General features: G+C 37.3%; 1 protein-coding gene across 1 annotated transcript; it reads right to left on the bottom strand.

The window, feature by feature from the left end:
• Positions 1 to 1,560: 1,560 nt before the first annotated feature.
• LOC132304323 (arginine-specific demethylase JMJ20) lies at positions 1,561 to 16,244 on the bottom strand. The gene is made up of 9 exons (XM_059801935.1): positions 15,190 to 16,244; positions 10,764 to 10,934; positions 8,781 to 8,943; positions 8,480 to 8,597; positions 6,148 to 6,217; positions 5,958 to 6,038; positions 5,341 to 5,397; positions 5,141 to 5,252; positions 1,561 to 2,577 (listed from the first exon to the last, which is right to left on the bottom strand). The coding sequence occupies exons 1-9, from the start codon at positions 15,397 to 15,399 to the stop codon at positions 2,123 to 2,125; spliced, it is 1,437 nt and encodes a 478-aa protein (XP_059657918.1). The 5' UTR covers positions 15,400 to 16,244; the 3' UTR covers positions 1,561 to 2,122.
• Positions 16,245 to 21,915: the final 5,671 nt, after the last annotated feature.

The raw sequence follows: 21,915 nt of genomic DNA on the forward strand, positions 1-21,915 counted from the left end.
TATATCATGTGGCTTGTGGTTGTGTTGTCGGTAGCTTTTTTGCCTTTTATTCTTTTCAAAATTGAAGAAAAACCCAACAGAGATAATTGATTAAGGTAGTTTCATGGACCTCTCCAGTGTACCCCACCATTGCCAGTGCACATGCAATGGAGAGTTCTGAGACGTTCGCAACCTTTCTTGCAATGTGCTCAAAGTCAAGAGAGTCTATATCGGTCATCGCCATCAAGAATGTAGTAAATCGAAATATGGGTTATGTTAGTTTCCGTATTTAGACCCATTTTTTCCTTTTCGATCTTGAATCCTGTTTAATGCTCTCTTATACCCAATATACAAAAATGTTTAGGATTTTGAGTGAGATACAAGAGAACACTGAAAATTACAAAAAAAAGATAGTGAGAGAGAGAGATACGGTTTGGAGGTTAAAACTTGTACTCCCCATCTTTCAACGAATATTTACCGTAGGGTTTGGAGGTTGTGCGAGGGAGAGATAGGGTTTGGAGATAGAAACTTATACTCTCCCGTCTTTCAACAAATCTTTACTGCAGACATAAATTCCAGTAACGGGTCTATAAAATTATGCCGTTTACGGCAAACGATGTAAATCTTTGTGTTCTTTTTTACTTTTTATTCTTGATTTGTTACATCAAACATTTTTCTTTATTTAAAGGCTAAGCTCAATTTTATTGATATTTTTTAATGGCTTTGCATGTGAGTGAGGAGATACATATATATATATATATATAACCTAACTTGCACCTGCTTACAAACAAATAGAACAATCAAATAAGATGATGCATCTCAATTTAGCCGGCAATACAAGTCTCTTCTAATAATTAAGAAAATTGAGGCACAGTCAACCCACTCTATTGATTGAAACAAGCTTGTTTCTTAAGCCAAGCTTGGACTTTACATAAAAAATTAATAAATAAATGATTTGACTATCAAGAACCAGACCTTTTTTTTCTACAATATCAATTTGTCTTTTTCAGTTGCAGCCTGCAGGACCAAACCACAAGCCCTTCCCTGCTGAAGCCAGATGTGAATATTTCAAGTCAATCTTAACAATCACTACCTAAACCAACTAACACACTTTTGTACAAAATATATATATACACACAAACACACACTAACACACTTTTGGATCACCTCCAGCCGAACTGATAAAAAAAGGTAGATTTAATATGTCTAATGAACACCAAGGTTACATCTTGAAGCTTCTAATTGGTGGACAGTGTAGTTGCAAGGAGTGAGTACCCAAAGCACTGAAACTACGAAATGACCTAAAACACTGAAACTAAAGTGAGAGTCTAGCAATATATTGCAGAACAGTTCACAAACTGAGGATAGGAATGTTTGGGCACAATAAAGAAAGGTGTCAGAACATGAAAAAACTGGGAAAGCTTTAAAGTGTTAAAGAGCCTTTTTCATGAAAAAAGCAAGGAGACCAGTACTTTGTGGGGCAAAATACTAGAAAGCAGAAGACCATATTACAAAGACTGTACAATTTACTAATGAAGAATGAAGAATGCAAAGACAAATTTTAAATGGTACCATCAGGTGTAAACTGTAAAAGTTTCTATGCAAAGTAAAAAAGTAAGATTCCAATATTTTTTTGACTAGGGGTGGAATTGACTTGCCAACTCATCACAAAATCTAATCAATTTGTGAAGCTACAAAAATGAAAAATACATGAGCAAAATTTCAAGTAGAGAAGATGATAATGATAATGATAACAACAACAATATCAATGAATGTTTAGATAATGGTAAACCAGCAGAAGCAGCAACTTTGTTCAGCTCCATCAGTGCTATCACAGTGGATAATGCGAAAAGGTTAGATGCTTGCATGCATAAAATGGGCTTCCTACCTGCCGTTGACTTGTTACAAGAACCGCTTCTTCCTATGTGTAAACTCCATACCTTTCAGGCACAATACGGCGTGTTCTGACAGAATCACCAACTGTGGGAGCACACAATCACACACAAAACAATGATGCACCTTCTAGAAGTTCTGAAATCAGCTATTTGTCATGGTCCCTTAAAATGCCGGAACCTCATGGATGGAAGTTGATTCTCTTGTAAGACCTGAGCTTCCGAGTTCATTAAATTCAATCAACAGAACTTTAGTTTTCATCCCAGTTTAAGCCACCAAGTTTTGTAAGAGCACAGTCTATCAAACTAACTAAATCTTCAGGTGTGCATACATGTGAACCTGAAGAGTCAATAAGACCCAAGTCCACCAAATCATCCACTATAGCTTCCGTTACATCAGAACTTAGTCCACATTGTTCATGTAACATATCATATGTTCTTCCCAAAACTCTGCATAATTCAAGGAATGCAGGATCCTCCAGGCTACTCATGAAATCAATTGAGATGCCATGATTTCCCACTAGACAAGTAGATTTCATCTTCAAAGCAATCTTGCGTGCAGATTCAAGGTTGAAAACTACATGCCGTGCTCTTGGGGATGAACTACAGATGGAACTTTCATAGTCCCTTACTAGAAGGCACAGTTGGACCAAGTTGGCAAAGGAGAAGCGAACAATGAAGATGAAGAAATCGCAGAAATTCATGCCTATAAGACACAAGTTGAGATGTATAAAAAGCCAAAACAGCTGAAGAAAAAAAGAAACATGAGGAAGAAAGTGATACCAAATAAATGAATGATAGAATCTCATTTCAGCAACCTCAAGTAAAATATTAGCTTGAAGAAAAGTTTACTTCTAAAAACATAATCTCATTTCAGCAACCTTCAGTAAAATATTAGCTTGAAGAAATGTGCGAGCCTGCTTGGTTTTTAACTCCGAAAATAGTTTTTTATTTTCAAAAAACTGAAAATAGAAAATTGTACAAAAAACTCTGCTTGGTTCAGTTTTTTTAAAACTCAATTATCTAAAGCCCTGTTTTTAGAGAACTATCTTTTATAGTTCTCTGAAAACTGTTTTCTGTTCTCTGAATTCTTGAGAACTGTTTTCAGAGTTACAAACCAAGCAAGCCCGTTTACTCTAAAAACATAATCTCATTTCAACAACCTGATTTGCCTCTACCTTTATAACATTAGCAAGTATCCATCATAAAAATAATAGCTTAAAGAAAATGTTTACTTTTGAAAAATAGAGCACTAGTGAAATGGGAGAAAGAGCAACATGGTAACAAAGTAGCACAATTTGTTTTGATGTCTTCTGTAGGAGTGCAGCAAGCGCTGCCTACGTGGCAGGCCCCACAACGACAAGTCAACAAGTGCCAACTCAATAAGGGCAGCTTACCAAAACATAACAACAAAACCTCAAGACTCGAGTCAAAAAACCCTAAAACTTCCTCAGGTCTATCAAAACCTCGAAGAATAATCTTCTTGTACCTAAAACCATGAAACTTCCTCAGGTCCATCAAAACCTCGAAGAGTAACCTCCGAGTACAAAAAAATCTCTGAACCTCTCAGGTCCACTAAAACATTGAGGAACAAACCTTGAGTCCAAAACCCTGAGACTCTCAGGTCCACTAAAATCTCAAGGAATGAACCTCGGGTCCAAAACCATGACAGGTCCAAAAAAACCACAAGGGACGAACCTCGAGTCCAAAACCCTGATAGTCTCAGGTCCACAAAAACCTCTAGGAACGAACCTTAAGTCCAAACCCTCGAGAAACCTCGAGTCCCAATGAAAAGAAGCTCAGGTTCCAAAGTTTGACACCATCCCAGGACAAACATAACTTCAAAGAAGCAACTCCAAAACACAAGACTAAGTTGGGACAAAAGGCATGGGTGAGACTTGTCACATCCCACAATTGCATCATGTGACACTAGGAAGTATCTTCGAATGGGGGGTAAGAAGTCAAAAACTTGCCCAAATGCCAAAGCATTAGGCCTAACCAAAGAGAGGGTGACCACGTGCTACGACAAAGAGACTCACCATCACGCCGAATAACATTTAATGCTGTCATTAAATGCTCAGCCCTTACACCATTTAATGCTCAACCACGCCATTAATGACTAGCCGAAACCCATTTACTGGCTGCTTGCCCTGACAGAAAAGAGGCGATTTGACCTATTAGCCACATGAAAGCGGCTAATCCAATCATAGCCTCAGCCTTAGGCTCCGGGTAATACCTAGCAAGGCCTCAACCCCTCGGTTATCACCCAATAGATCTTGAACTATAAATAAGGATATCACTGAGCATTAAAGGGCAGAGCACCGTGGCTTAAGACAACAACGGAATCTCATTTACTCTCTATTGCAGTACACAAACATTCCTACCTTCACCATTAATCCCTTTGGTCTGTCTGCTTCTCCTTACTCCGGATTGTCAATCACTTTGTGTGTGATATTTTCATTTATTAGTTTCTATTATTATTCCACAAAAGAACCCTTACACCTTCATTTGGAATAAGCTATGATAGGGCTAAATAACCCATTTGCAGCTTTTGGGGAAAATGAAGAGAAGTACAAGGAAATCCTTAAAATCATATTGATTGGAAGTGGAATATTCAACTCCACTACCTCTACATGTAGCTAGGTATCTTTTTAGCCCATAATTACTCAGCAGATGAAGAGATTATGGCGGTTTATATAGATGCATAGCAAGGTTGATTCAAAGCATTATTGTGTAGGATAACAATTTTGAGTGACTATAATTTTTAAGTTTACCTTATCATTATATCTATTTTGTGATAGCAAGTTAAAAGTAACAGTTGATTGGTGGGCTTCATACGGTTTTTCAACTAAGAATTTGCAAATGTGACTATTTTTGAAGCAGGCTCGTCTGATATAAATCATCAATGAACAATTTGTGCCTTTTTTGTGCCTTTTTTTTTTTTACCTTGTTCCTCTTCTGCCCAATTACTAGTGATCCACTCTTTCAAGGTAAACATTTTCCTCAAGCAATCCTTTTGACTGTGGATACTTGATAACGTGATGAAGGCAATGACAAATCGGGATTTCACTTGCCTAAGCAATTCCTTTTGTCCAGATGCTCCACATCATATTCAACACACCCAAACAGTGATAAATATAACCGTTCAACGTTACTGCCTTCCTTAATGTCCTCGTGATGTTTTGAACGGGTTATGATCAGGTTCTTTCGAAAGATGTCCTTAAATAGTCCTGCAACGAGAGAAATTTCTTTCTAGGATTACAATATACCTGTATTAGCAGCAAGATTTCGCTGGCAGAGTCCCTCAAAATCATCACATATGTCCTTGATGTCTTCAATGTATTCCTTAGCCTCATTGTAGTCCCTTAAAAGCAAAAGCCACTGAACCAATTTGGCAAAAAGAAGAAACAAAATTCAGTTTTATAAGAATATTTGCTACCATTATCTCCATGTACTTGCCTCCACTTACCACCCAAGAAACGTTATGGGCATTGAACCAGTTATGATTTATTGATATTGTATCTTCCTGAAAATATTATGAATGTATTTATGATGTTAGCACAATAACAATAAATTGGGAACAAAGCTCACATAAAAAATACACACATCTGTACATTTATATTCATATCCTGCCAACTACCAAGAACTCGAGTCACATGTGATATTCCTTTTGAGCTTAATAACACATTTGCATTTCGGTAAAAGGAATTCATAATATATATATATATATTGACAAACTGTATTTTTTTTTTTTTTTTAATTTTTGACCATCCTTCCCTAATAGATGTCATGCCTGCAGTAAATACTGTGTTACAATGGTTTTGGCAGCAGAAAGCAACTCACCACATTTTAATAATCAAACCACTCAAAAGAACTAATTTAGTACACCAACTTTGCCTTTTATTTATTTATTTATTTTGGGCGGTGGGAGGGGAAAATGAACAACATCCACTTCACTTGGAATGTTTTCTTGTATTTAATTTCACCTTTTAGGTTATTGCAGATTTTACGGAAATTAATAAACAAATGAAAGAGATTTAAAAGTAAAATAATAATTATCAAACAAATAGCATTTAAGAGAGGTACCATATTATAAACTTGGTGGTACCATCCACTAGGAACAAATATTATTTCATTTTGTTCTTGGGTGCACTCCAACCAGATGGCCTGGACATGTGAGTTGTGACATGCACAGAAAAACAAAACACATGAGTATTGCAGAGGCACAACGTAAAAATAAATAAATAAAGCGGACAAGTAACCTGTAATGAATTACCTTCTGGAAACCAGGGAATTTTGTTTCACTAACATCCTCAAAGATGTCATATACAGAATCTTTCATGTTCCTGAATGAATAAAGAACAGTAAGATATATAATGAAAAGGTCCAAAGGTAAGCAACGATCAGTCAGTATGTTTTTACCTATTATTTATGTGATCATCTTAGCTGTTATGCGTAAAAATAAATAAATAAATACATCAGTAGTGCCAAGAAAGTTGTCACCAACTGAAAAATTAAGAAGAAAACAATCAGATTGAAATTAGATCAATAATTTCAGTGTGACTGGCCCTCTTAAATGAAGTGGGTTAACTGACACACATCATATTATCCTTAACTTAGTTTATTTCCGGTTTTTAATTTCATTTGCAATTAGAAGTAGTAAAATCACCAATCAATCTTTTTCTTGAGTCAAATCAGAACCAATTTTATACTTAACAATTCCAACACGGTCCTTGAGGTTCGACACGCTCAACCTAGCCCTATCCTATAAGAATTTGTTTTATTGCGAGTAGTTTTATCATTGAAAACACACATCAGAAATCATATTCAATTAAAGGGTGATACTCCATGTACAGGACGTGACATACAGATTAGATTGTACCCAGTGTAATGGAGAGGGTACAAAGTCTTATCATCATTGCTTTGGACATCATATTATATGGGAAGCAAAAGAAAACAACAGTTTCCAGTTGCTAGAGGAAGGTTTTATTAGATTATTGGTTATTCGAGAATGTTAAGGGAATTACCATTACCATCAGTGCCTTAAATGCCTTTTTTTAAGAAATCTTAGTAAATTGAAATACACAAAGACCTTCCATCAATTTGATCTACACATCAAAAGGCATTGCAATGAAGGTGAAACTGTGTTACATTGTAAAGCAAACAGAAAAAAGTAGAAGTCTTCCTACAGTAGTAAGGAAGACTAGAAATTCTCCAATCACCGTTGGATCCTAGATTTCGAAAGGGAAATCTGGGAAAAACCCTTAAGAAAAGTTTTACTCTGAAAATAACTCAAATGATACTGATTATGACTTGATTACAACTGATAAAGAGGCTGTCCCTTTTATAAGCCAACTACTAATGACACTACTTTTTCCTAGACTGGCTTTTAGATTACACAAATAGAATTAATGACAGCTTTTACCATTCCCATGACATTTTCAGATTCCCATACCATAATTACTATTTAATAGTCTTTGACTAAGCACTTTTCAAGACACTATTGTGACTAGAGATACTATTAATTATTTGCATCACATTGACTCACCTTGTCTCACATCAGATTATAAGTCACTTTATTTGTGGCCAAACTCGAGAACAAGTTCTTTCCAACCCGGGGGAACTGATGCAGTCAGAGAACCTAAATTTCTGCAGTCAACTTTGTGTTTTTTAGAATCTTTCCATATCCTGAAATTTTCCTTATTTCGTGTAATTTTCTGATTTTCAGCAATTTTCCTATTTTTATTTTTATTTGGTAGTTAGCTAATCTAAGGTTTATATAAAGCCTTGTAATTGCTAGGGTTTGGTGATTAAGTTGAAGAGATTATTAGTTTTATAGCAAATAAAGTTTGCCATGCAGTTCTTTGCAATTCTCCTTTCTCTTGCATAGTCCTATTATTTCGTTTCAAAATTGCTGTGAAGACGATTTGATCATCTCCTCTTGGTAAGGCGGCATCACTCTCTATCAGAACCTCGGGCTCTAGTCCTTACTCGCATCAACCGTGTTTTCTAATGTACATGAATATTCCTTAGCCAAATTGATAAACACATGCCTTGTTCAGATTACGATTACACCGAGCAACAAGCTTGAATAAACAAGTTTGAGTATTAAGCTCTCCAGATTTAAATTTAAAATAGTTCAGGAAGATGACACCACATTAGACACGAGACTTTTAACAGACTATGCAAATTAATGGGTGCTTGTTGCATGGTATTATGAGGAACAAAGGCCTATCAAGAAGAAGGGAAAAAAAAATATATATGTGTGTGCGCTTTGTTAAGGGGATTCAACAGGGTGGACCAGGTGGGTTTTAGAATTGTATGCTAGAAATATAAATAGGGGTCCAATGTACTTCTCAGTCAGTGTGAATCACATTATGAGGACAACTGTCCAATGTTTAACTATTGTATTTTGTTAAGGTATATAGAGTATTCCCTGTTGCATTTCTTTCTCTACCAAATATATTTGATATTCTTAACAATGTAGACATGTAACTACTGGTGATCTTGTATGCTCTGTAATCAGAATTTTTCAGCAAGTCATAGTATGTTTTCAAGCCCCAAATAAACATCCAAAGATCAATTACTGCAAGAGAATGCATTCATACCTGTCAAACATAAAGTGATATTGAGTTGGAGACAGAAAATACCATCTTTTGCTTCCACACACGTTCGCAGACCAACTATAAGACCTAAAAACGTCAGCATGGAGAGGAGTCCATGTTCCTGCATACATAATCAAAAGTTTGGTACTCCTGCTTGTAACAATCATTCATCCAATCACCAGCCATATAAAATCTTATCATTCAGATTTTTTTCCCCCCCTTAAATAAGCCTATCTTTCATAAATAAGAGAAAAAATAACTTCTATGTCTTACAAGAAAGAATTTGTTGCATCTATGCTCAAACCTTTTGCCCCCATGTATACAAAACGATAGTCAGAGCAACTTATTTCATTCTTCTCTTGGTAAATATCAGGATCCTGATGCATACGATAGTTGTCGAGATACAAATTCAGCCAGTCATCGCAGAAAATCGGTGGAGTTGTGTATGCAAAATAATGTGGGTACTCCTGTAAAAAGATAAAGAAGGATGAGAAGATCAGTGGGATAACTGAGCAAGAAATAATCCAACAGAATGCACCATAGAGATGATCCAGTGCAACGGTGAAATAAAGACCTAACAAGATGGCATGTCCCATATGAATCTCTTGTTATAGTGAATGATATCATTTTAAACTATAAAAAGGATAAGAGAGCTTTCAATCTGTAGTATGAATAAAGATAGTTAAGAAGCAAAACACACTTAAAAATAATAATAATAATACCACAAACATATCTGAAGAAATATATGTATTGAGATTGAGATCAAACATTATTGCTTTAAATCTTATAGCTTTGGCCTGGGCCCATTCTAATGGGGATCAGTTACACCTCATATCTATTCTAAATTTCTAATTTACTAAATGCTTCCTTGTGTTCACCATCTTCTTCATATGAAAATATTTGAGTTTAATGCAACAAAGCTTACGCACAAACCTTTTCACATTGAGGACTAAATATTTCTTTTGAACTGGCTTACCAAGACACACAAATCAAAGTACCATGCATTGATTTATAACTTTCCGTAAACGACTTAATCCATTCCATAGCGAGACAAATAAACCTAGTCCATGGATCAAATTTGGGGAATGAGGAGCATACAGGTCTGATGGGACACAACTACCACCCCATACTCATCCATACCAACAAAGATAGTCAGCCGATACATCAAGGGTGGAGAGCGACTTAATTTACTAAAAAGTAAGAGAGATAGAGAGAGAGAGCAACATGAATGTCAAGAAGTGCCACCTGCAAACTTCAGATTACAAGCAAGGACAGACAATTGTCTAAATTTTCTACATGCTATCAACTCATCAAAAAAGTGCTCCTCACTACTTGAAATTTTAAGGTGATTGCTCATCATAAGATCAAACAAAAATTACAATGTGAATCCTACTTCAAAAATATAATATAATAAATAAATAAATAAAAGGTTAAGAGGTTTGACTTTGAATTGGAAAGATTTAGACAGTCATATTTGTCTAAATGTGGGTGGCGGATGGCTACATATCTTTATCTACAAATATGAATATTATGAAATCATAACTACACAACGAAAAAAAAATACAAATACATAGATTGACAACTCATTTTAGTGCGCACAATGCCATTGCAAGGTGATTAAAATACATAAAAATGAAACCACCATGAGATCATTATCTGTAGACACCCTCGAGGTGAAGATTTTTACATTTAAATGATCGTGAACTAAATGATAGGGAGAAAAAAAAAATCCCAAAAAACATTAACATCATATGATCAAAGTCAAATTTTGAGAAAACCAAATTAAAGAATCATGCAGAAATAACAATGTGAGGGAATACTTATAAAAGCAAAGCTTTTAGAAATCCATAAAGAACGAAATAATATCTAGATATCAAGTATGCAGGTATTTAGGTGGCCTTGGAGAATCCTATGGTCCCTCCTGAGTAATACAGGATCTTAACCCTAGGCTCTGACAGAGAGAACAAGTCCCAAAGGGAGGTCAGGGATTCAAGTCTCAGAAGAGACGTGTGTGTGACTACCAACCAGGAAAAAAAAAAAAAAAAAAATGTCCCAATTAAACCTACAGGGGGGTGAATATGTTTTATTCATCAATTTAACAAACATTAACTGAATTTTAAATTTCAATTACCTAGAAAAGAAATCAACTAATTAAGAGTAACCAACCAAATCTAGGTATGATTAAAAAATAATAATAATAATAATAATTCTACCACTTTATTATTTTTCATCTTTTAAAGCAGGCTTGATACCCGTAAAAAGAAAAGAATATGGTTTTAAATCACACCTTTACAAAGTGCCAGTCCTTCAAATATAACAGGGACTTGTCATCACACTTATGAGTTGAAGCATTATTACACTCCTCAGATGAAAGATCAAGCCAGTGATCAATGAATTCAGAAACTGACATTTCTATTCTCTTCTGATCTGTGAACTCTTTAGTACCGCAGTCTGCAACCTGTAATAAGTGAAGTGTATAAATTGAAGGTTGAGGTGAAAAAATACTGGATGCACTTCCCAATATGATCCAAAAATATATATATTATAACAAACAAAAACTGACAGAAAAACAGCTAAAGCCTTGTGCATGCATGCACATGCACCATCTTAAATCTATTTTTCATACACAAACACAAATCAATCACCAAAATTGAGAGACTGCCTATTTTTATATCATATTCACGCTGTGGTACAAAGATGCAAGCACAGATGCGAACAAGGACGCAATGCGTTGAAACAGACGCAGGCGTGAATTGGGCATAACATGACGTAGTCGGTTGTCACGGTCATGAATTTTTTTCAACTGCGAACATAAGACCTACAACGTACGGATATGCAGCTTTTAATTAAAAAATCCAATGAATATGTATTTTTAATGATTTTTTGTGATTTTTGAAAGATCATTTTAATACAAGTAATGGCATAAAATGAAAATTTATGGCACAAAACACATAAATTATCCAACAACACTTGCATGTTAAATCTGATTTAAAAAATAAAGAAACCATAAAAAAAATAAAATAAAAAAATAAAAAATAAAAAAAACTGACCAGTTGAAAGCTTAGAGTGGTGCTTCAAGATTTAGGCCTAGATCCTATTCTTTTGAGGTTTTATTTACATATTTAGAATTTAGAATGAATTTAGAAGTGAAAGGGTTGTTAGAGAAAGAGAGGGTGAGAAAGAATGGGCACGATTGAATCTGCAAACTTTTATTTACATTTTTAGAATTTAGAATGAATTTAGAGGCGAGGGAGGGCTGATAGAGAAAGAGAGAATGAGAAAATGGGCACAATTGGGTCTGCCAACTTAAAAGGATTGACTCGGTCGTGTCCCTCCGACACTCACCTAGTCACCCTGAGTCTCTCAGAGTCCCAGCCGAATGCCTTGTGATTTTAATTCACAGTGATCTATCAGTATATAGTGAGATATTACTCTGGCAGAGTCCACTACAACTTGACTAAATTGCCCCACGGCAGCCAATTTTTCAATTCATGATCCTCGTGCATGCAGCATGCATGCACAAACAAACACACAAGGTCGATAGAATGGATTAGAACTTAATGCTGAAGCTCAAAAGTCTATTGCTATTCACTCACAGTTGGACGAGGATCAATCACCAAATGACCATGATTTTAATTTTATATGAGAAGATATTAAAATACCTAATATTATATTTTTTCCTAGTCCTTGAATTCCTTCTTCCAGCTTTTTCATTTGCAATTAATGTTTGTGGATTCTTGAGGGTGAGTAAGCAACTAAGGTATTATACAAAATGTAATGGAGTTTCCTGATGGAATAAACTAGGTCAAGCGCTTTGGAGTTTATTCGGTTGCTCCAGATCTACAGAGGGCTTGAGGCTTGGCACGGTTGTAAAGCGGGTTTGCAAGCCCAAGATGCTTGGATGGCCACTCCTCTTTGCATGTGGTGGGGATTGTGGCATAACCACAATAGGAGATCTTTTAATGGAATGGACACTTCTATTTGGGCAGTAAATATTCCATATTGAGTTCTTTATTCTTTTGGGTTCAAGTGGGTAATTGTAAATCTTTAGTTGAATTTATGTCCTTTATGGAGAACTTGAGAGTTTAGTGGGACTTGTTGGGCTTTTTGTGTATTTGTTTTTTTGGCGCACTCCCCGTTGGAGTGCTTTTTAATAAAATTTTAATTATCAAAATGAAAGTACTTGCAAATAAGGGAGGAGGACAGAGAGGGTGTTAGTATCAAGGTCACCATAGACTCCTTGAGTCAAGGACTCACCCTTCAGGGTTAGTCTAAGTATAGAGAGGTTGAACTTTCATAAGTGCTCCCAATTCTCTGTCAAGAAGTATTAAATGCACTAGAATCTTGACCTCCATGTTAGATGAAAAGATTGATTTATAGTTTCCTACATGAGGGTCTCATGGGTTTGTACCATATATCCCTCCACCTCCAATGAGATGCCACGTATAGTGGACATTTACCTGTTACGTAGTAAGATAGTGTTGCGGCTCTAAAGGTGGCAATAAGGCGCTTATGGGTGGCCAATGCTACACTAGGGTGGCGTCGGGTGTCCCAAAAAAAGCTACTGATGTGATCCACCATACCATCATCTGTTGGTGAGGTGTCCATGAATGGTTGCCATGATACGTATTGTATGACATAAAGTGTTGTTATGTCACAGAGGGCATATGTCATCCAGTAGTCACATGATGACTCTCTTTAAGTTGTGTCAAAGTGTGTGCAGCCTCAAGGAAAGTCAGCTTGGCAAGCCATGGACTTCAACCACCAAATGAAGTACTCCTAGGATTTATGATGGCATTATCACAAGGTGGGCCACTCCAAAAACTGCACACTGGACTGTAGAGGCCTCTTATGGCCCTGTTCCTAACCCAGACTGTGTATGAAGTTTATCATGGTGAAATGATTTTCAAGTGAGTCTTGTTTTAGGAGAAAACAGATTCTGATATGACTGAGTGAGTGACAGAACCTCATTGGAGATATAACCGTGGCAAAGAAAATGATGTCTGCTAGTGGAGAAGACGATGCACGATCCAAGAGTGCATAACCAAGTATTAGGTGTTGGAAAATGCAGGTGGAGGGACAAGGGTATTTGTCTATGGAGTAATGAAATGTGCAATCAAACTCAACTAGACATGTCATGTATGTTTGCTGAGAAGGCACGGGAGTTAGTTCGCAACCAAACCCTGCCAAAGATATGTCAGAGTGATATGTCAGTGTACACAACCAAAACACTATTTTCAAATGATGGATTAGATATTTGCAAGTTTTCAAAAAGAATCGATATCTAATAGTGCTTCACAGATCAAAAGACTTGGCAACCAATTTTAAAGACTTATAGTTTCCTTTTTCAAATCTTAATTGTTTGACGTATCAACTCTTGAAAATTTATAGATCACATAGCAGAATTCCATTTTATCAGCCTGGGTAAAGTATACTTGTATACTAACTTGGGAGAAATTTAAGACCTTTTTTTCATTATCATTTTAATAATTTTAAAACATGGAGATAAGACATAAGTCAAGCACTGGGGTTTCTTTGTCTACATTGACCTTTGCAAGTTCGAATAATTTAGAGAACTCAACAAAATCTGACCTAACGTACCATTATAAAAACTAGACTCATAATGATATATGAATATTAAATCTCCAGAATTCATATCAAACATTATACTAAAAAATGTTCAAAACTGGTGGTCATCTGCTGAAAAAGTGAAGGTCCGTGCCTTAAAAAATACCAAAAATGACAGCTTATAAAGTATTTTCTTGCAAAATGAACTTTACTTATAAATTCAGTGTCAGAAGGTTTAAATGTTTTTTTTCTCAAATTTAAATAAAACTGGATCATGATGAAAGTGGCAGTGTCTGGTACAAAACTGAAGCAGTAAGAACTAAGAATAGCTTGTGAAATTCAGTTTATGTATTAAACCAATTCTAAAAATCACAAAGTTCTGTAGGGACAGTTCTAGGTCCTGCCTCAACTCAACCCAATAAAGGCTTGTCCCAACTATTTTGGACCAGTTAAATGAAGTCTTTTTCCCAATTCTGCCATAAGTTCAATTCTATCTCGTTTAACTGAACAAATTTATTTGGATTTGGTATGATATTTACCACACAGTCATGCATCATCAATCCCAACGGGTTAAGGATGTCTAATAAATTTTTGCCATTCTTTCATATTTACTAATAATCATACAACAACTCAACAAATTCTTTTCACAACTATTTGGGGTCTGCTAATTAATAATAAAATAAATTCCCAAAATAATACAAATCTAGAACCATACACCTCAAATAAATTGATACAAAACATAATATTCCAATAATAAAAGTATAAAAAATGACACTTACAAAAAATGCAGAGCTAACTCATAGTCAAAGTTTTTAAGCGTCTCCATAGTATGAAAGAAACCGAAACCCAAAACCCCCAAAAATATATATGTGAAAAAAAATTCCATATTCATGGGAAAACATATTGATTCAAAATTTTCATATTCACAATGCCCAAAAAAAAAAGTGTTAAAGCACAAAAAAAACCTTTTATTGCAAAATTCCCTTTTTGTTTTCTTCAGTCCTTGAAAGCATACAAATATGTGTGTGTGTGTGTGTATATATCAAATGCGTACGACTGTAAGGAGAAACCCAACTAAAATGCAATAAAGGCTTCAGCAACAATTGTTGAGCAAAGAAAAGCAAATGTGTTAATGAATTAATTACCTGAACTGTTGAATTACCAAAGTGGGTAGTGAAGAACTGAAGATTGGGCTTTCCATTGTCAGACACCCAATCTCTGCAAGCCCTCCAACCATCCATAAGTCCGGTCAGAACCACAGGTTGGTTCTTCACAAGGTATCGCTCTACGAATTCATTGTAACCCAGTTCTATACCGTTCACCTTCTCTATCTCACCTCCAATTTTCAGACCCATTTTTAGGTTCTGCTGTGTTGCGACTTGCGAAGATAAAAAATAGGGTTAATTACAAGGACACCATGAGGTTAAGGTATTGACTGGCATATATAAGTTAGCCTTTTTTTTAACAATGAGAGCCCTGAAATTTAATAAAATTAACAAAACACCCTCAAACAACATCTGTACCCTGACGTATAAAATTTACGTCAAATTTACCCTTTGACTTGTCAATTAAATCATTGAGATTTGAAATTACAAAATTAACCTTCTAACTAATTTTAATTAACCTAACTTGCCACATCACTGCAACCGTATACATACACCGAATACATGTGTGTGTATATATCATCTCCTCTTTTATATACATATATATATATATATATAAATCTGACATTTTTTTCATAGTTCTATTCCAAACACTTCCAGATGATCAATCCGAGACTGATAGTTGTGTCGTCATCTCGAAACTTCCGCGTTATCATTACGTTTCCGAGCGGTTGATGGAGCGAGACTGGCGAAGGAGTTCGCTCAACACTTTGAGAAAGCTTCTGATTCGCTATCGATAGAAGTCTAAGGAGAAAGAAAGTAGGTCTTTTGACAGTAGCTAAAGAAGGTATTGACACCTGTTGACGGAAAAGCCTCTTCACTGAAGCAATGCTATAAATATAGAATCTGGTAATGATGTATATATAGATATATATATTTAGAGAAAGAATGAGAGAAGAAGAGGGTGGTTGGTTGGTTGGTTGCCCTTCCACTGGCGGCATACCACCATAGCCACCATCACCATACCACCACCTCCACCAATTCCTCTCTCTCTACCCTCTCATCTTCATAGTGCCGCCACACCCACACCCACCACATCACAGCCCCCTCACCACCACCACATCACGACCCCCTCACCACTCCACTGCCCTGCCACACCCGCCGCCACCACCACATCACAACCCTGCCGCTGCCACATCACGGCCCCGCCACCACTCCACAACCTTGCCACACCACCACCAAATCACAGCCCCGCCACCACTTTACAACCTCACCACCACCACATCACAGCCCCGCCACCACCACTTTACAACCTCACCATCACCACATCACAGCCCCGCCACACACACCCCCATCCCACTCCACAACCCCGCCACACCCAACCCCATCAGCACTTCAAAGACTCAAACTTTACCTTTACAGTACCACCACAGCCACTACCATCATTGACTACGAATTTGCAGAAGCCCTAGCCGAATTAGGGTTTTAGTTCCCCAAATGCAACATCAACCAGTCTGATCAATTCATCGAGATTCGATTGTGTACCAATTCAGGAGGATTAGTGAAGAGCTTGACGAAGATGGATTGGTGTGTGTGTATACACAAGATTACTTGGACTACGCAGAGGAGGATTGGCGAAGAGCAAAAAATTTTGGGGTTTTTTGGAGTAGAGGGTAGAGAGAAACCTATTGCTCCGTATTTTAAAAAGGTAATTCTGTCATATAATTTTTTTGATATTTTAGATTAATAATTGATATTTTATTGAAGGGCAATCTTGTCTTTTCATAGATTTTAAGGGCTTGTTCGGCTTAAATTTCTGAGTGTGAGTGTTCAAAAAATGGCCAATTTATATATAATTGTCAATACAACAAATTTTAAGGGGTGTTATTGTAATTAACCCTAAAAATTATTTATAGCTTTGTAATTTCTGCGACCTCTGGGATTGAAACGTGATATAAGGTCAAGTTTTACATTTTTACATGAAAAGTCAGACCCAACTATTCTCTTTTATTTCTTTAGGGCATGTTTGCTGGGAAATTTTGATTTGGTCTCAAACTAATGGATATGGTATGGTTCTGCTAGTAGTAAGAATTTAAGCGAGAATTGTGAGCCCTTTAAGGTTCTATGTGCTATCACGGTTAAATTAGTTCAAACTTTTTGTGGGCCCTTTAAGGGGTGTTTTTTTTTTTTTTTTTTTTTTTTTTTTTAATCCTGGCAAGAAAACACGCCAAACGCCATACGACATCTACATATGGAATATGCCAGCAATAAACAGTAACCGTAGACATAAGATCAAAAACACATTAAACCAACATACCCAAAACCAACTAAACCTAACTAACACCCTTATAGTCCAGATCACCGGCTGACAAACAAGAGAAATGTGTCAGTTTTAGTGGAAGAACCAGCCCCACTAAAAGAAAACATAGCCAAAGCTTCATATGTACAATCCACAAAAACAGCTACAAAACCAACCAAACAAACTAACACATGCAAAAGTCAACAACACGATCTTTACAACAACCAAACTAGACGGTATCATTAAAAGTACGAGTATTAGCACCCACCAGTAGAGCCAAATGAGTAGCAAAAGACTGGGAGGACTCGGAATGATAAAAATCCCCAAGCTGAGTCCCAGAGTTACCTGATGATTTAGATCGCATACCAATTTCAACACCGGTAGAAACCTTGTCTACTAACAATGGTAAGGAACTGTCACCCAAAGCTTTCTGTTTCTTCTCCCCCCTCAAACGATTTTGCACAGAGGCCACATGACTTTGGGATGAAGCACCAGGAACCATACAGCCTTCCAATAAAGGAACAAGCACACCAAACTGACAATCAGTCTTACCACTCCCATTACCTAATTCACACATACCAATTCGACTCTGAATAAGCCCATCACCTAAAAAGCATTTCCCAAAACCAGCACCAACACCCACATTAGACGGTCCCCCAACACTAGACAAAACAACCACAACATTAACCAAAGATCCACCAACCGGCAATCCCGGATCAAGAGCAGGCACAGCAAACAAATCACATGAATCAAATGGCCAAGCATACATCCATTATAGCCCAGAAAAAGACATAGACCCCTCAGATCTTTCTTTGCCATCCACCTTACCGTCTTCAACATACAACCAATTTTTCCCAGACCCATCACCCAAATAAACTAGCTCGCGCTTCATATTCCAAAGATTTTTCCCAATAAAACCTTCCACTCCCAATCAACTCCCATACTCCATAAGATCACCAGGTTGCAGTGAAACTCTAGTTGTACAATATTTCCAATGGTGTCCAATAACTCCGCACGCAAAACAGAAAGTAGGAAGTTTCTCATACCGCACTTGTACCCAAGACTCCACTCCCGTCGGATCCGTTAAAAGAAGATGGCGCCTAAAGGGCTTTGTGATATCCAGCTCAACTTGAAGACGAAGAACACGACTGTCAGCTAGCACTTTTTATTTACCATCACCTAAGCCTTTATCACGTAACTCTACTTTCAAACACCGACCAAAGGTATTGCCTATCTGTCGCCCTACTTTCTCAAACAAAAGATTAGCTTGCACATCAAGGAGCTGAATCCAAAAGGGAGAAAAATGAAATAGGGAATCCGAGCATAACAAACCTTCATCCCACTTCTTAAGCACCCACAAGATGCCCATCAAAGGGCCATAGACAACCTTCAATAATACGCTAACGAATACTGGCATCTGGGATAATCAATTGAAACAAATTATGTGCTACCTTGAACACTTGCAACCTCTTGGTCAGAGACTTTTGTTGTTGAGCTTGGGGCCACAGCTTGTTAAAAAGTTTACCAAAGGTAAACTTAGCTTCCACTAAGGTTGTAGTTTTGGAGGCCCATACCTTCCCAAAAAGACTAAAACGACACAGTTGGGCACTCTAGGCTATATCATCATCCGACAACACAATGGGCTCTTTTTTCTTTTGGGCCAACATCATACCTTGGAATTGAGCAAGTATAGAAGGATCCACCTCCATCACCCATGCCAGAGCCCACCAAAAGAACAAAACACACACAAAAACCTACCACAGATTCCGCACGACCTAACAATAAGAAGAAAAAAACTTATGATAAGAACAGTGCAGAAAGAAAATGAAAGTTAAGATATAACTGGGTCAACAAGAGAAACTGTGTGCACTATAGCAACCCGCAAGCTTGACTATATAAAAGCTGCCTACTCGGCCAGATAAAGAAGCGTAACTAACACACCAGACATTCACAGCCACACACGTCACAAAGGAAAATGAAATGTGAAGTATAAAAATAAAAGAAAATGTACCTATCACGAAAAATATTTGTAGTGTAACACTGCAGGTGACCATATAAGTAAAAAGATGTTGCAGAAAAAAGCCTGCTAGAGGCCAAATGTTAATACTGAAATGACCAGGTGATGATCTTATTCATGACATCAAATAAGCAACATCGATAAAAGTAACAGTAATACCAAATAAAGGCCACCGATATAGTGGATTAAACAATTCAAACATGGATCCTCGAGAACCAAAAAGGCAGCTTAAAGAAGACTTATACAGGACATCAGCCATGACATCAACGTAATAACAATAGAGGATAGCAGATGGTAAATGATAATAAGTAACAGCAGAGTAAAAGTGGAAAGAAACATATACATTGGGCCCACCATAATACATCCAAAGACTATCGCTAGAAAGTTCTATGACGTCATACATAACGGCATCACCAGGCAAACCGACAACTCCGACGCTGACCAGAGAAATCGACCCCTCACAGTACTTCCAGTAGCAACAAAACAACCTAACAAACCGACCAGCCATGGTACCGATCGGCAATCTAACTAAAAAAAATCAAAGACGCTAAAAAGACCACCAGATCTACACACAACGCCCAAGACACACACCAGAAATTTATCGGGAGAGAACGCCGGCATAAGAGAACTCTAACGGAAAACAAAAGAATCACCTCTTCCAAACCCCGGAACAGAGCCCCACCACCTACACCAAGTAACCCTCCAGAAATATTGATAAAAAAATGCATCAGGGCTGAGGCTGAAAGGAGAAGTAAAGGTATGATACACCACCAAAACAAAAAGAGAAAAAATCCTGAAGCAAGAACAATCCGCGATCTAGAATAACAACCAAAAGATGACATATCAAAACGCAATGAAAATCCCAAGAACAAATCAAAGCAGAGAAAACACACTCCAATCAACCGATCAACACCTATATCGCCAGCTTCCCCACAAGGACAAACAAAACAACACCAAAACAAGCAATTCAGACCCTTTCTACAACCAGTGACCAGTAGCAAAACTCTATTCACAACCCTATGAGAAAAAAACGTAACCCAACTCCAACGAAGCAAACAAAAAAATGATGAAAGACAACCAAGGAAAACAAATCCACAAACAGTGGAAACAGAGCAAAACAACTCTGATCAAACACCTCCAACTAGTGGAGAACCTCTTATAAAAAGAGAGCTCATATGAAATGAGAGACAGAAAAGTGTTGAAGCGTTGGAGGCTGATATCATACCGGTTCTATATGCTATCACGGTTGAATTAGTTCAAACTTTTATGGTGTATTTGGTATGCATGAATGAAATAAAAATATTAGTGAGAATAAAATAGGAATGAGGATGAAATAGGAATGTAATGGGCATTCTCATTCTATTATTTGGTTGTAATTTGTAAATATGAAATGTGTAGTAATGAAATAATAATAACAATTTTAGTATTTAGTTAGACCAATTAAAAATTTAGAATGGACTAAAGTTCTCCAAAATATCCTTATTAGTAAGAAATAAAATAAATTAACAAAATGACATTCTTCTATAATTTTTAAAAAATTAATGGTGTCAGTGGCGATGGCGAATGGTGGTGGAGGTAAAAAGCAATAGTGGTGTAAGTGGTGGTGTTGGAAGGTGACAGTGATATTGGTGGAACTTGGAAGGCGATGGCAGTAGTATGGTGGTGGTGATGGAAGGAAATAATGGTGTAGGTGACAATGATGGAAGTCAATGAATGTGACTGTGGTGGTGGTGGAAGGCAGTGGAAGTTGCGGTGGTGGTGGTGGCGGAAGGATGGTGATGGCGGTGGCGGTACGGTAATGAAAGATGGTGGCGTTGGCGGTGATGGAAGGTAGTGGCAGTAGTGGAAGGCGATGGCGGTGGTGGTGGTGGCGGTGGCGGTGATGGAAGGCGGTTACGGTAGTGGAAGGTGGGCGCGATGGCGGCGGTGGAAAGCAGTGGCGATGGAAAGCGGCGGCGGTGGTGAAAGACGGTGGCAAAAGTGGTGGAGGAAGGCAGTGGTTGTGGTGAAAGGTGGCGGCGGTGGTGAAAGGTGATGGCAGTAGTGGTGGTGGAAGGTGGTAGTAGTGGTGAAAGGCGATGACGGCGGTGGTGGAAAGTGGTGGCGACGGTGAAAGTCCGTGGTGGTGGTTGTGGAAAAGGAATGTTGTGTCGATGGTGAAAGATGGTGGCGGTGATGGAAAACGGTGGGCGGAGGTTAAAGTCAGTGGCGGTGGTGCTGGCGGTGAAAGGTGAAAGTGATTGTGGTGGAAGCCTAGAAGGTAGTGGTGGTTTTGGTTTTAGAAGGTTTTTTAAGAAGTTAAACGAAGAATGAAAAAGATTCTTCAAGAGTCTCGGGTCCCAGAAGTGCATGATAAATACCATCAAAGCCCAATAAAGGAATTTTTTTTAAAAGAATTAATTGGGAATGGAGTGACTTGAAATGGACATTCCATTACTGCACACTAAAGCAA

Source organism: Cornus florida, unplaced genomic scaffold, assembly GCF_030987335.1.
Source record: "Cornus florida cultivar Cherokee Brave unplaced genomic scaffold, ASM3098733v1 CherokeeBrave_3.0.0_Hap2_Chr04, whole genome shotgun sequence".
In the NCBI taxonomy this organism is placed as follows: domain Eukaryota; kingdom Viridiplantae; phylum Streptophyta; class Magnoliopsida; order Cornales; family Cornaceae; genus Cornus; species Cornus florida.